The sequence below is a fragment of the Thamnophis elegans genome, chromosome 2 (genome assembly GCF_009769535.1).
Source record: "Thamnophis elegans isolate rThaEle1 chromosome 2, rThaEle1.pri, whole genome shotgun sequence".
Lineage (NCBI taxonomy): Eukaryota > Metazoa > Chordata > Lepidosauria > Squamata > Colubridae > Thamnophis > Thamnophis elegans.
Genome location: NC_045542.1, coordinates 161,740,293 through 161,757,259, shown reverse-complemented (window position 1 = coordinate 161,757,259; position 16,967 = coordinate 161,740,293). Strand labels below are relative to the sequence as shown.

At 48.8% G+C, this 16,967-nt stretch overlaps 2 protein-coding genes across 2 annotated transcripts in view; both read left to right on the top strand.

Moving 5' to 3' along the window:
- Window positions 1-4,984: 4,984 nt before the first annotated feature.
- Window positions 4,985-14,667, top strand: LOC116502501 (zinc finger protein 850-like). Its single transcript, XM_032208380.1, has 3 exons — window positions 4,985-5,073; window positions 5,818-7,139; window positions 12,824-14,667. Exons 2-3 carry the CDS (start codon window positions 5,901-5,903, stop codon window positions 14,267-14,269), a joined length of 2,685 nt encoding a protein of 894 aa, XP_032064271.1. The 5' UTR covers window positions 4,985-5,073; window positions 5,818-5,900; the 3' UTR covers window positions 14,270-14,667.
- The window catches only part of LOC116502499 (zinc finger protein 420-like), a 37,748-nt gene continuing 25,824 nt past the window's right edge, over window positions 5,044-16,967 (top strand). The window contains exon 1 of the mRNA XM_032208379.1: window positions 5,044-5,073. The gene's annotated coding sequence lies outside the window, so the exon portion shown is untranslated. The remainder of the gene's footprint in view (window positions 5,074-16,967) is intronic.

Here is a 16,967-nt window from a genome sequence, read left to right as displayed (position 1 = left end):
TTAAACATCAACATTAAACACAGCTTCTTCAGCTTCGATTCCTGTCATTCTGGACTTTCTGCAAGACGGCCTTGACAAGGGTTTGGCGCCTAACACTCTTCGTCGTCAGGTGACTGCGCTCTCCACCATCCTGGCCCCTGAGGGTCACCTTTCTCTCGGCCGTCACCCCACACCATTTGCAGTTTTCTCAGGGGGGCGACTAACCTGAGTCCCCTGATGGTTCACAGATATCCATCTTGGGATCTTATTGTTTTGCGGGCTCTGGTCAAACCGCCATTCGAGCCTCTCTGTTCAGCCAGCTTGAAACATCTGACATTTAAGACCGTTTTTCTCATTGCCATCACCTTGGCTAGGCGTATCTCTGAGCTGGCTGCCTTGTCTGTCCATGAGGACTTGTGCTTGATTCACCAGGACAGGGGGGGTCTTTCGGCTGGATCCTTCTTTCGCGCCTAAAATTAATTCCTGGTTCCACCGGGCCCCGGAGGTCGTCCTTCCTGACTTCTGTCCACATCCGAGGCATCCTCGCGAGGAGCGCTGGCACAAGCTGGGTGTTCGCAGGACGCTACGCAGATACATCAAGCGTATGGCCAGTTTGCGACGTTCTGAGTCATTGTTTGTGTCCTTCCAGCCGTCATCTCAGGGCAGGAAGGTTTCCTCGTCTACGATTGGCGGATGGCTTAGGGCCTGCATCGCTCTCGCCCATGTTCTGCAGTCTCGACCGATACCCAGTCGCATCACGGCGCATTCGACCAGAAGTGCGGTCACCACCGCGTCCTGGGCAACGCGGGCTCCCATTGAGGAGATTTGCAGAGCGGCCACATGGACTTCCTTATCTCCGTTTGTGCGGAATTACAAGTTGGACAAGTTTGCTTCAGCGGAAGGGGCCTTTGGGAGGCGTGTGCTGCAGGGTATTCATTCCAGCGGAGAGATCCTGTCTGCTTCTGCTTCCCACCCTAATGACATTTAGCTTGGGTATGTCCCTTGCTTGGACTCTCCCGAGCAGCGCCCTGGAAAAGGACCATTGACTTACCTGAAGAGTCGTTTTCGGGGTGCTGCGAAGGAGAGTCCACCCCACTCTGGGGTCTGGCTCCGCTGTTATCACGTTTATTTCCTTGGATGTTCCAGTTGAACTTGTTCTGGTTATGTTTATGGTTGATCCAATGTTGGACTTCTCAAGCACGCAACAGTTCCACGTCTTCATTGAAAAATCTGAAGATAATCAGCACCAGAGGCGTGGCTTAAAGTTTCAATTCAGTTCTGGGCAGTTTTGGCTGTATTTAACCCTTGCTTAGACTCTCCTTCGCAGCGCCCCGAAAAGGACTCTTTAGTTCAGTCAATGGTCCTTTTCCATTCACTTTAGGAAAAATCTCTTGGCGATTCGGATGGAGCCCCTGCTCTTAATGGCAGATGATGGGTGGCTGCCTAAATGTGCCTGACACGCTCGGGATTAATGGGACCCCACCTCACTTAGGACATTCAGGCCCCCTTGGCTTTTGCCCATTTTGTTATGCTGCAGCCTGATTGTGCAGTTGTTGAATTTAATTTTTTTTCTTTTTTTAGATTTTTAGATTTTATTAATATTTGTAGGCCGCCCTTTTCCCTGAGGGGACTCAGGGCGGCTCACATAAAATCGGGGAGGGGGAATACAGACGTTAACATAGAAACATATAATAAAATAGTAAACAACATACATTCATCATTCGGGAGGGGCAACTATCCTTGTCCCCAGGCCTGACGGGCTAGCCAGTTCTTAAGGGCTGTGCAGAAGGCCTGGACGGTGGAGAGGGTACGAATCTCCACGGGGAGCTCGTTCCAAAGGGTCGGGGCTACTACTGAGAAGGCCCTCCTCCTTGTAGTTGCCAGCCGACACTGGCTGGCCGATGGGATACGGAGGAGGCCTAATCTATGTGATCTTGTTGGTCGCAGGGATGTAATTGGCAGAAGGCGGTCTCTCAAGTATCCAGATCCACTACCATGCAGGGCTTTATGGGTGACTAATAGCACCTTGAAGCGCATCCGGAGATCGACAGGTAGCCAGCGCAGCTCGCGGAGGATAGGTGTTATGCGGGTGAACCGAGGTGCACCCACAATCACTCGCGCGGCCGCGTTCTGTACTAGCTGAAGTCGCCGGATGCTCTTCAAGGGCAGCCCCATGTAGAGCACATTGCAGTATTCCAGCCTAGAGGTCACAAGGGCCCGGGTGACTGTTGTGAGAGCCTCCCGATTCAGGTAGGGTCGCAACTGGCGCACCAGGCGAACCTGGGCGAATGCCCCCCTGGTCACAGCCGTTAAGTGGTGGTCAAATGATAGCTGTGGGTCCAGGAGGACTCCCAAGTTGCGAACCCTCTCTGAGGGGTATAGAATTTGACCCCCCAGCCTGAGTGATGGAATGTTGATCGAATCTTTGGGAGGGAAGCACAACAGCCACTCGGTCTTTTCTGGGTTGAGAACAAGCTTGTTAACCCTCATCCAGTCCATAACGGCTTCAAGGCCTCGGTTCATCACGTCTGCCGCTTCATTGAGTTGGCACGGGGCGGACAGATACAGTTGAGTATCGTCCGCATATTGATGGTATCTGATCCCGTGCCTGCGGATGATCTCTCCCAGCGGTTTCATGTAGATGTTGAATAGTAGGGGGGATAAGACCGAGCCCTGAGGCACCCCATAAGTTAGGGGCCTAGGGGACGATCTCTGCCCCCCCACTAACACCGACTGCGACCTGTCCGAGAGGTAGGAGGAGAACCACCGCAACACGGTGCCTTATTAATCTCTACTCCGTAACCCCATAATGAGAAAAGAGGACAGAATTTTAGAAATGTTGTCAAATGAATTAAAAAAGAAAAAAAACTGAAATGAGACATTGGCATAAATATTCAGACCCTTCACTAACTTACTTTATTGAAGCTCCTTTGGAAGCAGTTACAGCCTCCAGTCTTTTTGTATATAACGTGACAAGATTTGCACATCTGGATCAGGGGATTTTCTGCCCTTCTTCCTTGCAAATCCTCTCCAGCTCAGTCAGGTTGGATGGTGACCATCCATGGAGAGCCATTTTCAGGTCCCTCCAGAGATGGGAAGGAAGGCGGGTGGGATATATTCACTGCCTTATTGTTAAAAATAATAAAGCCGGATATAAGTGAGGAAAAAAACCAAATCATTTCTATTCCGCAGTGGCTGGGCAACATTTTCAGCCTTGTTTCCCTGTTGCATTGTGTTGGGAACAAGCAGGAGATCTGAGCTGCTCCCCCAAACTCTCTTCTTTCCTGTCTCGGGGGTCTCTGGGGATTAGGAAACAAATGAATGTGAGAAGACCCCTCCATGCTCAGAGACCCCCACCCAATTTTAATTCTCAGATGGAGGGTCATCATGTGACTTCTGCCCCAGTGGCTGTTCCAGATCAGTGTAAATCCTGATGATACCTGAGTGAAAAGTTCCTGGGAGTAAAAATAAATAAATATTTATTATCCTGTTAGGAAGGAACACCAAAAAAGTAAAAGTACCCCCCCCCCAAAAAAAAAGTAGAGATCCCCGCTGGTTTCTGGCTCTTTAAACGGAGTTCCTAAAGAGAAGAACCTTAAAAGGGGCTTCTCTGTGTCTGGCCTCATACAAGGGCACACACAGACACAATCACACACACACACAGACATAGACAGAAACAGAAATACAGAGATAGAGGAGAACAGGAAGGCGCTGGAGGAGGCGGGGCAGCCCTGCTTCCAACGTGCTGCAAAGGGACACTCTTCCCATGGGCAGAGGAACCCTCGACATCGACGCCCATCGGAGGAACAGTAGAAGTTTTGGAGCAGGGGGAGGGGCGGAGGGGGAGGGACCTGGACAAGGGGCGGGGGCAAAAAAGAGAGCAAAGGCTCCTCCCTCTCCCCTCCACCTGGCTGCATCTCCGCTTCCTTCCGAGTGTCCCGCTTTGCACGAGGAGGATCGCCGCTGGATCCCTCCGGAGAGATTTCTGGGTCCCGCTCGGGGCAGGTGAGGCTGCCTCCCAGGAGATCCTCTCCCCGCCAGGAGGAAGGGAACTGCGGATTCCGCTCTTGGGTTTCCGGGGTTTTCGTGGGGAAGATCCGGCTCTGGCGTTGCCTGCAGGAAGCGGATCCCTCCCCTCCAGGGGGGCAAAGGGGGCTCCGTCCTCGGGCTTGATCTGCCCCCTCCTCTCCCGGCCAAGGCTCCCCGGGGGGAGGGGTGGATCTGGGCAGCAGCTTTTGAGGAGGTCGCTTTCAGAAGGTCTCTCTGTGGTCCTTTTGAACAGGAAGCCTCTGAACCTCCGTCTCCCTCAAGTGCAGTTGGAAAAATGGAGTAATAGGAGCCTTAAAAGGTGTTTTGTGATATGCAATGTGCAATTAGCCCAGACTGAGTTCATTGCAATGGGGAGGCTGGGATGTGGCAGCTCCTCCTTGGTGGATCTTTTGGAAAGCACAAACTCTCCGGAGGTTTTGAGGATGGTCTTGTGAGCAGCTGAGAGAAGAAGCTGATGGCCAGGAGGTTGCCTTGCCTGATTTTGAAATGCCCAAAATAGCGTTGGGTCCCATGAAGCCTGGAATCTCGGGGGCCTTGCAACCTCCAAAAAGAGCAGGAAAGAGGAGCCCTTTTCTGATCTCTCTCACCTTCCTTTGAGGTTTCCTACTCACAACTATGCATTGGTCCCTCTTGGGCTTCATCCTGCTGGTTTCCTCCATTTTGGCCCATCAAGATCTTCTTGAACCTCGATTCTGTCTCCTGTTATTTTGTATCCTCCTCAATCAACCCTATTTTTTCTCTTCCTCCTCCAGGTCGTTTCTGGATTAAGCTCAGCATCTGAGTCCTTTTCATTTCCCTTTGCAGGGGAATAGTGAAGATGTGGCTGTGAACTCCAGAGAAGAGAAAGGGGCATTTTGGATCAGAACCCCCGAAATTTTGGCTGGGACTCAATCTTAGAAAATTAGGAAATCTTGGCCCCTTTGGAGGAGGAGCTTCCTGCACAAAGGGCCAATCGGTTAAGGAGAAATCAAACTGTTTGGCGGTGAGGATCCTCCCTGGCCTTGACCCAGAAGGGTAACAAGTAACCCAGAGACAATATTAAAGGTGAGTCATTGAAACTTGGTTTGGAAAATAAGCTTTTAAAAAATCTTTATGTGTAGCTTTATTTGCTCTGATCGGCAATGATCCTTTTCGGGGTGCCTGTGCTGTCACCCCCAGAGAAAAATGAAACTCCGAATCGGAGCTATTTCCCCCTCCTCTTTTCCTGTGGGATCTTCTGGGATCGAGTCTATTTTAGGGTGGCCTGACTGAGCTCCTCCTTCTAATACACAAACACACACACAGCATTTCGGTCTGACCTGGTTGCGCGCAGGGCATCGGAGGAGCAACCTGGGGTGTCCCAAGGAATCGGCCGGCCTCTCTCCCATCCGGGTAGAAAACGCAGAGGGATGGTCTCAATTCAGACAGTCCCATGTCTTCTGCTAATCCCTGGGTTGTGGAAGGAACCAGATGGGGCCCCAAGGGAAGCTCTGGATGGAGAAGCCAACAGCTGCTCCATTCCCTTCTTGAAACGACATGGAACAGGCGGCTTGGAGGATGGCACGAAGGCTGCAGAGGCCTCCGGTCTGGGGATTAAGGGCGCATTTCTGGGTGGCAACGGTGACACTGGGCTGAAGTCCAGTCCTGGGGTCAGTGGCAGATGGCTGAAATGGCTGCATTTACTTAACAACGTCCCAAAAATCACTTAATGACCACAACAACATAAGTGTTTTCCTCCTAGAGATGTTGTGACTCTCTGCATTTCCCAAAAGGAAATACTCTTCTCTGTTTCTTTTTTCCCTCCAACAGCGGATAAAAGATTGTGACCAAAGATTTACCTTGAAGACAACAGAGGGTAGAAAATCAGCCCAAGGCAGCAACCAAGAGGAACCATGGAGCCTTGGAAACTCTTTGACCCCTCACCAAACACAAGCAGCTCTCCACCAAAGGACAAAAAATCCCATGAATGCTTAGAGTGTGGGAAATCCTTTGCTCTCCAGTCTCTCCTTTTGACCCACAGGAAGGTCCATGTGGGAAGTGGATCCAGTCAAGGTTTGGAGGGTGAGAAATCTTTCTCTGGGAAAAACTCCAAGGATCTCAGAATCCCCTCAAGACTAAACCTCTATAAATGTGAGGAATGTGACTTATGCTTTAGTCAAAAGTCAAGCCTTCTTAGACATCAGAGAATCCACACTGGAGAGAAACCTTATCAATGTCTGGAATGTGGGAATTGTTTCTGTAGAAAAGCCCATCTCAGACGCCATGAGAGAATCCACACAGGGGAGAAACCTTACAAGTGTTGGGAATGTGGGAAGAGCTTTTCTCAGAACTCAGGTCTTCGGTCCCATGAGAAGATCCATGCAGGAATAAAGCCTTACAAATGCTTTGAGTGTGGAAAATGTTTCACCCACAGTTCAGGTCTTCAGAGTCATCAGAAAATACACAGAGGGGATAAAAACGAAAAGTGTCTCGAATGTGGGAAAAGTTTTACCTTGAAATCAACTCTGGTGCGACATCAGAGAATTCACAGTGGAGAGAGACCCTATGAATGCCCAGAATGTGAGAAACGATTTGTAAATTCTTCTCAACTTCGGAGTCACCAGAAGACACACAGAAATGAGAAACCCTATGAATGTGGGGACTGTGGGAAAAGTTTTGTTACACGAAGAGACCTTCAGATTCATCAGAGAATCCACACAGGGGAGAAGCCGTACGAGTGTGGGGAGTGTGGGAAATGCTTCTCCAGAAAAGACAGTCTTGAAAGGCATCAGAGGGTCCACACAGGAGAGAAGCCATACAGATGCGTAGAATGTGGGAAATGCTTTGCTCGTCAGGGAATCCTTTGGACACATCATAAAACCCACACAGGGGAGAAGCCATATGAGTGCAACGAATGTGGAAGTTTTTATCGTACCTCATCAGCCCTTAAACGTCATGTGAAAACTCACACAGGGGAAAAAAACTACAAATGTTTGGACTGTGGGAAAGCATTTGCTCAGTCATCTCACTTTAGAAGTCACAGCCGAATCCATACGGGAGAGAAGCCCCATAAATGCTCAGAGTGTGATAAATGTTTTCCATGGAAAAATTCTCTTGTGAGGCATCAGCGAATCCACATTGGAGAAAAACTATAGAAATGTTTGGGGAGTGGAAAATGTTTTGCCCAACCTTCAGCCCTTCGCATCCACACCCGAAGTCACAAAGGAGAAAGGCCTTACAAGTGGGCAGGGTGTGAGAAACCATTTCATTGCAAATCAACATTAAAAATGCACCAGAAAATCTAGACCAGAGAGAAACCTGTGTAGTTATTGACAATGTGAAAACATGTTTTTTTCAATGACACATAAGTCACTAGAAACATCTCACAGTAACAGAAGGGAAATTCTAAAAAATGTTGGTTTGGGGAAAATATTTTTTTTTCTATTGAAATCCCATCAGAGAGTAAACAGTAAGGCAAAAGGACTTAACAGGTAGCTAACTTTTGGGGCAGTTTGGCACACCTGCTGATCCCCCCACTGGCTGCCCCCTCCCAGCCCCTCCTTTTCGTGCCTCAGCTGCCTTTGTGCTCATCCTCAGGCACAAGGCCTATTTGCTCCTCCCCAGTTCTCCCCCGCCTGCTTCCCTCTCTCGCCCGCCTTCCTGCTCATCCTTACACCCGTGTCTCAGCTCTCTGCCCATTTCCCTCCCTCGTCTGCTTTTGTGCTCATCCTCATCCCAGTGGCCCAGCTTCTCTCTGCCAGTTTCCCTCCCTCGCCCGCCTGCCTCCTTCGCCTTCATGTCCACGGATGCTCTTCACCCATTTTCCTCTCTTGCCCACTTGCCTCCCTCACCTGCCTGCGTGGAACAACAAAACCGCGCTCGTCGAAATAGCGGTGATAAAACCACGTCGCTAAAGCCGCGACGTCATCACCGTGCGTCATCTCCACCACGACAACAGCGCGGTGACGGAAGGGCGCTTTAAAACAGCGCGGCGGCAGAAAGCCAATTTAAATTAAGGTAAGGGTTAGGATTAGGTTTAGGGGTTTGCTTTAGGTTTAGGGTTAGGTTTAGGGTGCTGAGTGCTTCGGAAGGCGCGGATTTGCCCTACGCGATTATGTCATCGCGGTAGAGTCGCGTTTTTCCTTAGCGCTTCGAATGGCGCGGATTAGCCCTTCGCGCTTATATCTCCACGGATAAGGGCTTCGCTGTTTTGTGGTGGAACCGCCTGCCTGGGCTGCTCATCCAGACTGACAAATGCTTAGCCCAAGATAATGCTGGCAAGCATTTCCTTGACATTTCAAGCAAATATCTGCAATGGAGGGAAACTAATCAAGGAGAGGAGCAACCTAAAACTAAGGAGAAATTACCACACACACACACACACACACACAGACCTGGGTCCTGTTAGATGGCAAGTGAAACTGGTCAAGATCAGGGTTAATTACAACTTTGATCATGGTTTGTGTCCCCTTCATCAGCTGCTGCTTTCAAAAGTGAGAAAGGGCCCTGCCAGCCACACTCACCTCAAACAACTTCTGGCCTTGAAGGTGGATTTGAATTCTTACATTTCTCCTTCTGGAGCAGAGGATAATTTTCCTAAAGGTTCATTATCCTCAAACACATATGTGTGTCTACACGGATATTGGTACATACATGTGTATGTCAACATCCGTGTTTCTCAACCACTTTTAAGCTGCGTGGATGTCCACTCCCAGAATCCCCCAACTGGCATGAATCCCGGGAGCTTTAAGTCTTTAAGAATGACCATCCCAAACCAACACCCAGGATATCCAGTATGGCCTAGTGGTTAAGGCCCTGCGTTAGGAAGCCTGAGGCCATGGGTTCCAGTCCCCTCTTCGCCATGAAAGCCAATGGGTGACCTTGGGCCAGGTGCTCTCTCAGCCTAGCCCACCTCACAGGGTTGTTGTGAGGAGAATAGGCGGAGGAAGACGTGTTCCCTTCTTTGAGTTATTTGTAAAAATAATAAAGACAGATATAAATAAAATAAAAAACAATTCCCATTTTGCAGGGGCTGAGCAGCATTTTCAGGCTTCTTTCCCTGTTCTGTTGCCTCCTTGGGAAGAAGCTTGAGACCTCGGCTGCTCCCCCAAACTCCCCTCTTTCCTGCCCCCCCCAGGGCTTTGGTGATTGGCAGCTGACCCACCCAAGAATGTGAGTCTCTGCAGAAACCCCCCCTCGCTCAGAGACCCCTCCTCCCATTTAAGTTCTCAGGAGGGAGGGGCATCCCGTAACCTCTGTCCCAGCGGCTGTTGCAGATGACTGTAAGGTGTGACCGTCACTGAATGAAAAGCTCCTGGGAGGAAAATGAAAGATTTCTTATCCACTTAAGAGGAAACAGCCATAAAGTCTTTCGGCAGGCAGGAAAAAGCCAACTCTGTGTTTCTGCTAGAAGTTACTGGAACTTTGAGCGGAGTTTCTGAAGAGGAAAAAAGTGTCTGTGCTCATTAAAACAACAATCTCTCCCTCTCCCTCTCCCCCCCCCCACCAAGGAGGGGGAGCCCCACTTCCAGCGTGCAGAATGGATGGGGAGAAAGAACTATTTGAAAGGCTGCCAACAAAGAAAAGATTGTGCATGTATGTGTGTCTGTGTGTGTGTGAGTGAGTGAGTAATTATTCTACAAAGCCCCAGAGGGCAGAAGAAGAAACAATGGATGGAAAGTAATCAAGGAGCGAAGCAACCTGGAGTTAAAGAGACGCTTCCTAAGAGAACAATTCACCAGTGGAAGAGCTTTGCCTTCAGAGGTTTTGGGTTCTTTATCACTGGAGGCTTTTAAGAAGAGGCTGGACGGTCCCTTGTGAGGAATGGGATAGGATCTCCTGCTTGAGGAGGGGGTTGGACTAGAAGACCTCCAGGATCCCTTCTGTTTGGATTCCTGAGAGCAAGGGGCGTGGTTACTTGCAGAAGGCGGAGCCCGAAGGGAGAGCAGAAGCCCCGCCCCGGCCTTCCCGTCTCCGTCTGAGCCTGCCCGTTCATCCCCGAGCTTTCCTCGGCCTCGCCTTGAACAGTTGGGGCTCCTTCCGCTGCGGTCCCTTCCTGCCAGGAGGGCTTTTCCTTCGCAGGAGAAAGGTAGCTGGAGTGGCCCCTCTTCCCCGGAGGGTCCCTGAGCCTGCGAGGATCCCGGGATGGGAGGGCTGGGACTGGGCGTCTCTGGGAACGGAGGGAAGGCTCCCTACAGACGGAGCTTTTCCCCTAAGGATTATGGGGGGGATGGAAGGGAAACCCCCAGAGAGGCTCCTCGCCTCCCCCGTTCAGTTTGGGGGGTTCTTTAAGGGGGGGGAAGTTAAGTTGCTTTGAACTGAGCTCAGGATCTCCCAACCCGGAAAAGGTCCTTTTTCTTTCTTCTTAATCTAAAGAGAGAGAGAAAGCGGATGTTCTTTACTTTCGCTTCCTTTTTTTGGCGAAACGGAACAAAACCTTTTAAACTCCAACGATTATTATTGTTTGGTTTTGTGCTGAAGGGGCTGCGATGTGGAGGTTCACAAATGACACCTTTGAAAGCCCTTTGGACTGGAGGCTGGTCTTGTTAGGAAGCTGCAGAATAGAATAGAATTAAAATTAGAATTTAGAAATAGGAATTGAATTCTTTTTTGGCCAAGTGTGAATGGACACACAAGGGATTTGTCTCGGGTGGAGATGCTCTCAGTGTACATAAAAGGACAAGATACCTTCATCAAGAATCATCAGATGCAACACTTAGTGAGAGTCCTAGGGTACAAATAAGCAATCAGGAAACAATATCAATGTAAGGATGAAAGCCACTAAGTTACAGTCTTGCAGTCATAAGTGGGAGGAGATGGGTGATAGGAACGATGAGAAGACTAATAGTAATAGTAATGTAGCATTTGTGAAAAAACTGTTCTTGTGTCTAGTTGTCTTGGTGTGCAATTTCTGTCCAGGATGTGAGGGGTCTGTAGATATTTTCACAGCCCTCTTTGAATCAGTACAGTACAGTTAAGTTAGTCCCATGGTTGTTAAATGCATCCGATTTTTCTCTTTGGCTTTGCTTGTCAGAAGGTCGCAAAAAGGGGATATCGCGACCCCAGGACACTGCAACAGTCGTAAATATGATTCAGTGGCCAAGCGTCAGAATTTGGATCATGGAACCAAGGGGGGATGCTTGCAACGGTGGGTTGAAAAACCCTCATGTCACTTTTTTCAGTGCAGTTGTAACTTTGAACGGTCACTAAATGAAATGTTGTAAGTTGAGGACTACCATGTTTTTCGAAGTATAAGATGCACCAAGAGTTTGAAGAGGCAAATTTTTAAAAAAGTAGGTAGATAGATAGAGGGATAAAAAGGGACAGAAAGAGAGAGAAATACAGTAATTAGGTAGGGAGAGGGATAGAGAGAGAGAAATACAGTAATTAGGTAGGGAGAGGGAGTAGTTAGGTAGGTAGGTAGATAAAGGGATAGAGAGAGAAATACAGTAGGTAAGGAGAGAGAGTAGGTAGGTAGATAAAGGGATACAGTAGGTAGGGAGAGAGAGTAGGTAGGTAGATAAAGGGATAGAGAGAGAGAAATACAGTAATTAGGTAGGGAGAGAGAGTAGGTAGGTAGGTAGATAAAGGGATAGAGAGAGAGAGAGAGAAATACACTAGGTAGGGAGAGAGTGAGTGGGTAGGTAGGAAGATGTTTCCAGATGTATTTATCCATGTCCTGGAGAAAGAAATTGCTGACAACCTGCAGCACCTAAGACTTGTTTCTGTTGGCACAGTACTTGATCAATGTAATTCTCATCAATCACTCTAACTAAAGACCTTTCCAAAAGGAAAAAAAAGCTTTTGCACTCTGCAAACCCCACCAAAACGGCTGATTTTTCACGAAAACGGGCCTGTTTTTTTCAAATAAAAGGCATGGATAGCCTTGTGGAGGGGGGGCTTCCAGATTGCTCCTTGGGGGGGGCAAACACCAAGCAAAAAACAGCCCGGTTTTTGTCGAAAAAATTGAATGGGTAGCCTTATGGAGGCTTATAGAGTGCTATTGGGGGGTGGGGGGGGTAAAAAATGGCCCATTTTTTGCTCATTTCTGCCCTCCCCTGCCCCCAGGACCTGGGAGCAAGGGAGGGCAGGATCTCCTGTTTGAGGAGGGGGCTGGACTAGAAGACCTCCAGGGTCCCTTCTATTCGGATTCCTGAGAACAAGGGGCGTGGTTACTTGCAGAAGGCGGAGCCCAAAGGGAGAGCAGAAGCTCCGCCCCGGCCTTCCTGTCTCTGCCTGAGCCTGCGCGTTCATCCCCGGGCTTTCCTCCGCTGCTCAGCATGGGCTCTGGAGTCCTCCGGAGAGGGTCGGGCAGTTGGGACTCCTTTCGCTGTGGTCCCTTCCTGCCACGAGGGCTTTTCAACTTTGCCCATATCATTTAGGTAGTCCTCGACTTACGACCACAGCGGAGCCCCAAATGTCTGTTGCTAAGTGAAGCATTTGTTAAGTGAGTTTTGCCCCATTTTGTGACCTTCCTTGCCACAGTTGTTAACTGAATCAGTGCAGTTAAGTTAGTCCCATGGTTGTTAAGTGAATCTGTTTTTCCCATTGGCTTTGCATGTCAGAAGGTCACAAAACGGGAATCACGTGACCCCAGGACACTGCAACAGTCATAAATACGAGTCAGTGGCCAAGCATCAGAATTTAGATCACGGGACCATTGGGGGATGCGTTGGGCTGGAAGACCTTCATGATCCCGTCCAAGGGAGATAGCTTTTGTGATTCTCTATATTTCGCAAAAGGAAATTTGTTTCTCCTCTTTTCCCCCCTCATCTCACAGAGAGTAAAAGATTGTGACCAAAGATTCACCTGCAAGGCATCTATCAACAGACAGTAGAAAATCAGCACAAGGCAGCAGCCAAGAGGAAGGATGGACCGTGGGAAAGTCCTGGATCCCCCATCAGACACAAGAAGCACTCCAAAAAAACACAAAAAACCTCATGAATGCTCAGAGTGTGGGAAATCCTTTGCTCGCAGGTCCCTCCTTTTGACCCACAGGAAGGTCCATGTGGGAAGTGGATCCAGTCACGGTTTGGAGGGCGAGAAATCCTTCTCTGGAAAAGACCCCAAAGATCTCAGGAGCCCCCCAACACTAAAACCCTATAAATGTGTGGAATGTGACTTATGCTTTAGTAAAAAGTCACACTTTCTTAGACATCAGAAAATCCACACTGGAGAGAAACTTTATCAATGTGTGGAATGTGGGAATTGTTTCCGTGAAAAAGCCACTCTCAGAGACCACAAGAGGATTCACACAGGGGAGAAACCTTACAAGTGTTGGGAATGTGGGAAGAGCTTTTATCAGAACTCAGGTCTTCGGTCCCATGAGAAGATGCATGCAGGAATAAAGCCTTACAAATGCTTTGACTGTGGAAAATGTTTCACCCACAGTTCAGGTCTTCGGAATCATGTGAGAACACACACAGGGGAGAAAAATGAAAAGTGTCTCGAATGTGGGAAATGTTTTACCTTGAAATCAACTCTGGTGCAACATCAGAGAATTCATACTGGAGAGAAACTCTATGAATGCCCAGAATGTGAGAAAAGATTTGTAAATTCTTCTCAACTTCGGAGTCACCAGAAGGGACACAAAAAGGAGAAACCCTATGAATGTAGGGACTGTGGGAAAAGTTTTGTTACACGAAGAGACCTTCAGATTCATCAGAGAATCCACACAGGGGAGAAGCCGTACGAGTGTGAGGAATGTGGGAAATGCTTCTCCAGAAATGACCACCTTGGAAGCCATAAGAGGGTCCACACAGGAGAGAAGCCATATAGATGCATAGAATGTGGGAAATGCTTTGCTCGTCAGGGAGTCCTTTGGACACATCATAAAACCCACACAGGGGAGAAGCCATATGAGTGCAACGAATGTGGAAGATTTTATCGTACCTCATCAGCCCTTAAAAGTCATGTGAAAACTCACACGGGGGAAAAAAACTACAAATGTTTGGACTGTGGGAAAGCATTTGCTCAGTCATCTCACTTTAGAAGTCACAGCCGAATCCATACAGGAGAAAAGCCCCATAAATGCTCAGAGTGCAATAAATGTTTTTCTCAGAAAAGTACTCTGGTAAGACATCAACGAATCCACTCTGGAGAAAAACCGTATAAGTGTCTGGAGTGTGGAAAACGTTTTGCCGGATCTTCAGCACTGCGCAAGTACTCCAGAAGTCACACAGGAGAGTGGCCTTACAAGTGTGCAGAGTGTGAGAAACCATTTCATTGCAAATCAAAGTTAAAATTGCACCAGAAAGTCCATAACAGAGAGAAACCTGTTTAGTTGTGAACAATGTGGATTTTTCTTTTTTAACATCACATGTTATAATTCACTAGGAACTGAGTTATATGTGTGTTGGCAGAGAACGGGAAGTCTTTGATTTCTGACCATAAATGGGAATGGATTTCTGATCATAAGTTGCTACAATCATAACCTGTACCCAGATATCCTTATTTTTTACTAGCCCTTGTTAATGAATAGGGATTTAGAGAGCAGAAAAATGGGTTGAGGGTGGAATGAAGATGATCTTATTATTTTATTTAGTGATACAGGGTTGGTGTTGAATATGCTGTTTGAGGATGAAGAGGAAACATTTATTTTTCCTACTATGGATTTTTTTCCCCACATTGTTTTTTCATACGTTCACGGACATACATGCAGTATATTCACAATCATACTAGTACACAGTGGTATTGAAGGTCTTTGTTTAATCGGCATGTATAATTTATGAATAAAATTATTATTCAAAGCAACGAAGAGTGTTTTTTAGAGCACGGACTGGACGGTCAAAAGACTCGAGAAGGCAGCCAGATGGTGCCATGCTCTGCACTCAAAGTCTTGCTGCTTTCTAAACCTCTTTAATTGTGCGGTGAGGGAATGGAAGGAGATCAGTCTTTTTCACTCATGCTCTTCCCCCTCTGGTCTCTCTCGTCTTCCTTTGAATTTTCCTACTCGCAACTGTGCATTGGTTCCTCTTGGGCTTCCATCTTGCTGGTTTTTTTTTTTTTTTCCATTTTGGCTCATCAATATCATGGTTAAATCTTGGTTCGGAACATAAGCAATTTTTCATGGTTCCAATTTGAGACGGTCACCAGGATCAGAGGTTTTATCTTCCAAGCTTTCAGACTCATGCTGGAGCCCTTCTTCGGTGAAGTTCTCTCTAGCAGAGTGTGTCCTGTTGTGTGTCTGTGCTCCACACACACAACCACACCACACCCAGAACAGCACACACTCTGCTGGAGGGAAGTTCCCTGAGGATGGGCTCCAGCACGAGTCCGAAAGCTCAGAAGACAAAACCTCTGGTCCCAGCAGTGGATCCAGGAGGGCCCCTTGGTTTACCGAGGACCTCCGGGAGATGAAGCGCCAAAAGAGACGTCTAGAGCGCCGCTGGAGGTCCAGTAAATCTGAGTCAGACCGAGCACTATTAAAAGCTTGCATCGGAGCATACCTCTCGGCAATACGGACAGCCAAGAACACCTATATTGCCGCTCTGATAGCGTCCGCTGAGTCACGCCCTGCCACCTTGTTTAGGGTGACCCGCTCCCTCCTAAATGCAAGGGTTGCAGATAACCCCTTACAAGGTGGAGCAGAGGAATATGTCCAGTTCCTCGCGGACAAAGTTGCTCGGCTTCGGATGGACCTGGACTCCAATTGCGCAGAGCCAGCCGGGGTACCGGGGGAAGGTCTTGAACGACATCTCTGGACTGTCTTTCAACCTGTTGCTCCTTATGAAGTGGACAATGCCATGGGAGCGGTGAGTACTGCCACGTGTGTACTGGACCCGTGCCCCTCCTGGTTGGTCGCGAACAGCAAGGAGGTGACACGGAACTGGATCCAGGCGATGGTGAATGCCTCCTTTTGGGAGGGCTTCTTTCCACCGGCATTGAAGACAGCAGCGGTGAGACCCCTCCTGAAGAAGCCATCGCTGGATCCAGCCATTCTGAATAACTACCGTCCAGTCTCCAACCTCCCCTTTATTGGGAAAATTGTTGAGAAAGTGGTAGCCTCTCAGCTCTGACGGTCCTTGGATGAAGCCGATTATCTGGATCCCTTTCAGTCCGGATTCAGGCCTGGCTACAGCACGGAAACTGCTTTGGTCGCACTGACCGATGATCTCTGGAGAGCCAGGGATGGAGGTCATCCCTCCATCCTAGTGCTTCTTGACCTCTCAGCGGCCTTCCATACCATCGACCATGGTATCCTCCTGCTACGGTTACGAGAGGTGGGGGTGGGAGGCACCGTTTTTCGGTGGTTCTCCTACCTCTCGCAGTCGGTGTTGGTCGGGGGGCAGAGGTCGACCCCTAGGCCCCTGAAATATGGGGTCTCGCAGGGTTCAGTCCTATCCCCCCTCCTGTTTAACATCTACATGAAGCCGTTGGGCGAGATCATTCGGCGGCACGAGATAAAATATCATCGCGGACGATTCCCAGTTGTATCTGTCCACCCCGTGCCAGCTCAGTGAAGCGGTTGACGTGATGTGCCAGTGCCTGGAGGCTGTCAGGGTCTGGATGGGGGTTAACAAGCTTGTGCTCAATCCAGACAAGACCGAGTGGCTGTTGTGTTTCCCTCCCAAAAATTTTATTAGAATTCCATCACTCAGGCTGGGGGGTGAAATTTTACACCCCTCAGACAGGGTTCGCAATTTGGGAGTCCTCCTGGACCCACAGCTGACCTTAGAACATCATTTGTCGGCTGTGACCAGGGGGGCATTTGCCCAGGTTTGCCTGGTGCGCCAATTGCGTCCCTACCTGAACCGGGAGCAATAGCAATAGCAGTTAGACTTATATACCGCTTCATAGGGCTTTCAGCCCTCTCTAAGCGGTTTACAGAGTCAGCATATTGCCCCCAACAACAATCCGGGTCCTCATTTTACCCACCTCGGAAGGATGGAAGGCTGAGTCAACCCTGAGCCTGGTGAGATTTTTGAACCGCTGAACTGCAGATAACAGTCAGCTGAAGTAGCCTGCAGTACTGCACTCTA

Bases quoted from the DNA above. Each gene is read 5' to 3' on its own strand.
- LOC116502501 (XM_032208380.1), top strand. From the start codon at position 5,901: ATGGAGCCTTGGAAACTCTTTGACCCCTCACCAAACACAAGCAGCTCT. The intron at 7,140-12,823 runs TAGAAATGTTTG...AACAGACAGTAG, and splicing joins TCCACATTGGAGAAAAACTA to AAAATCAGCACAAGGCAGCA.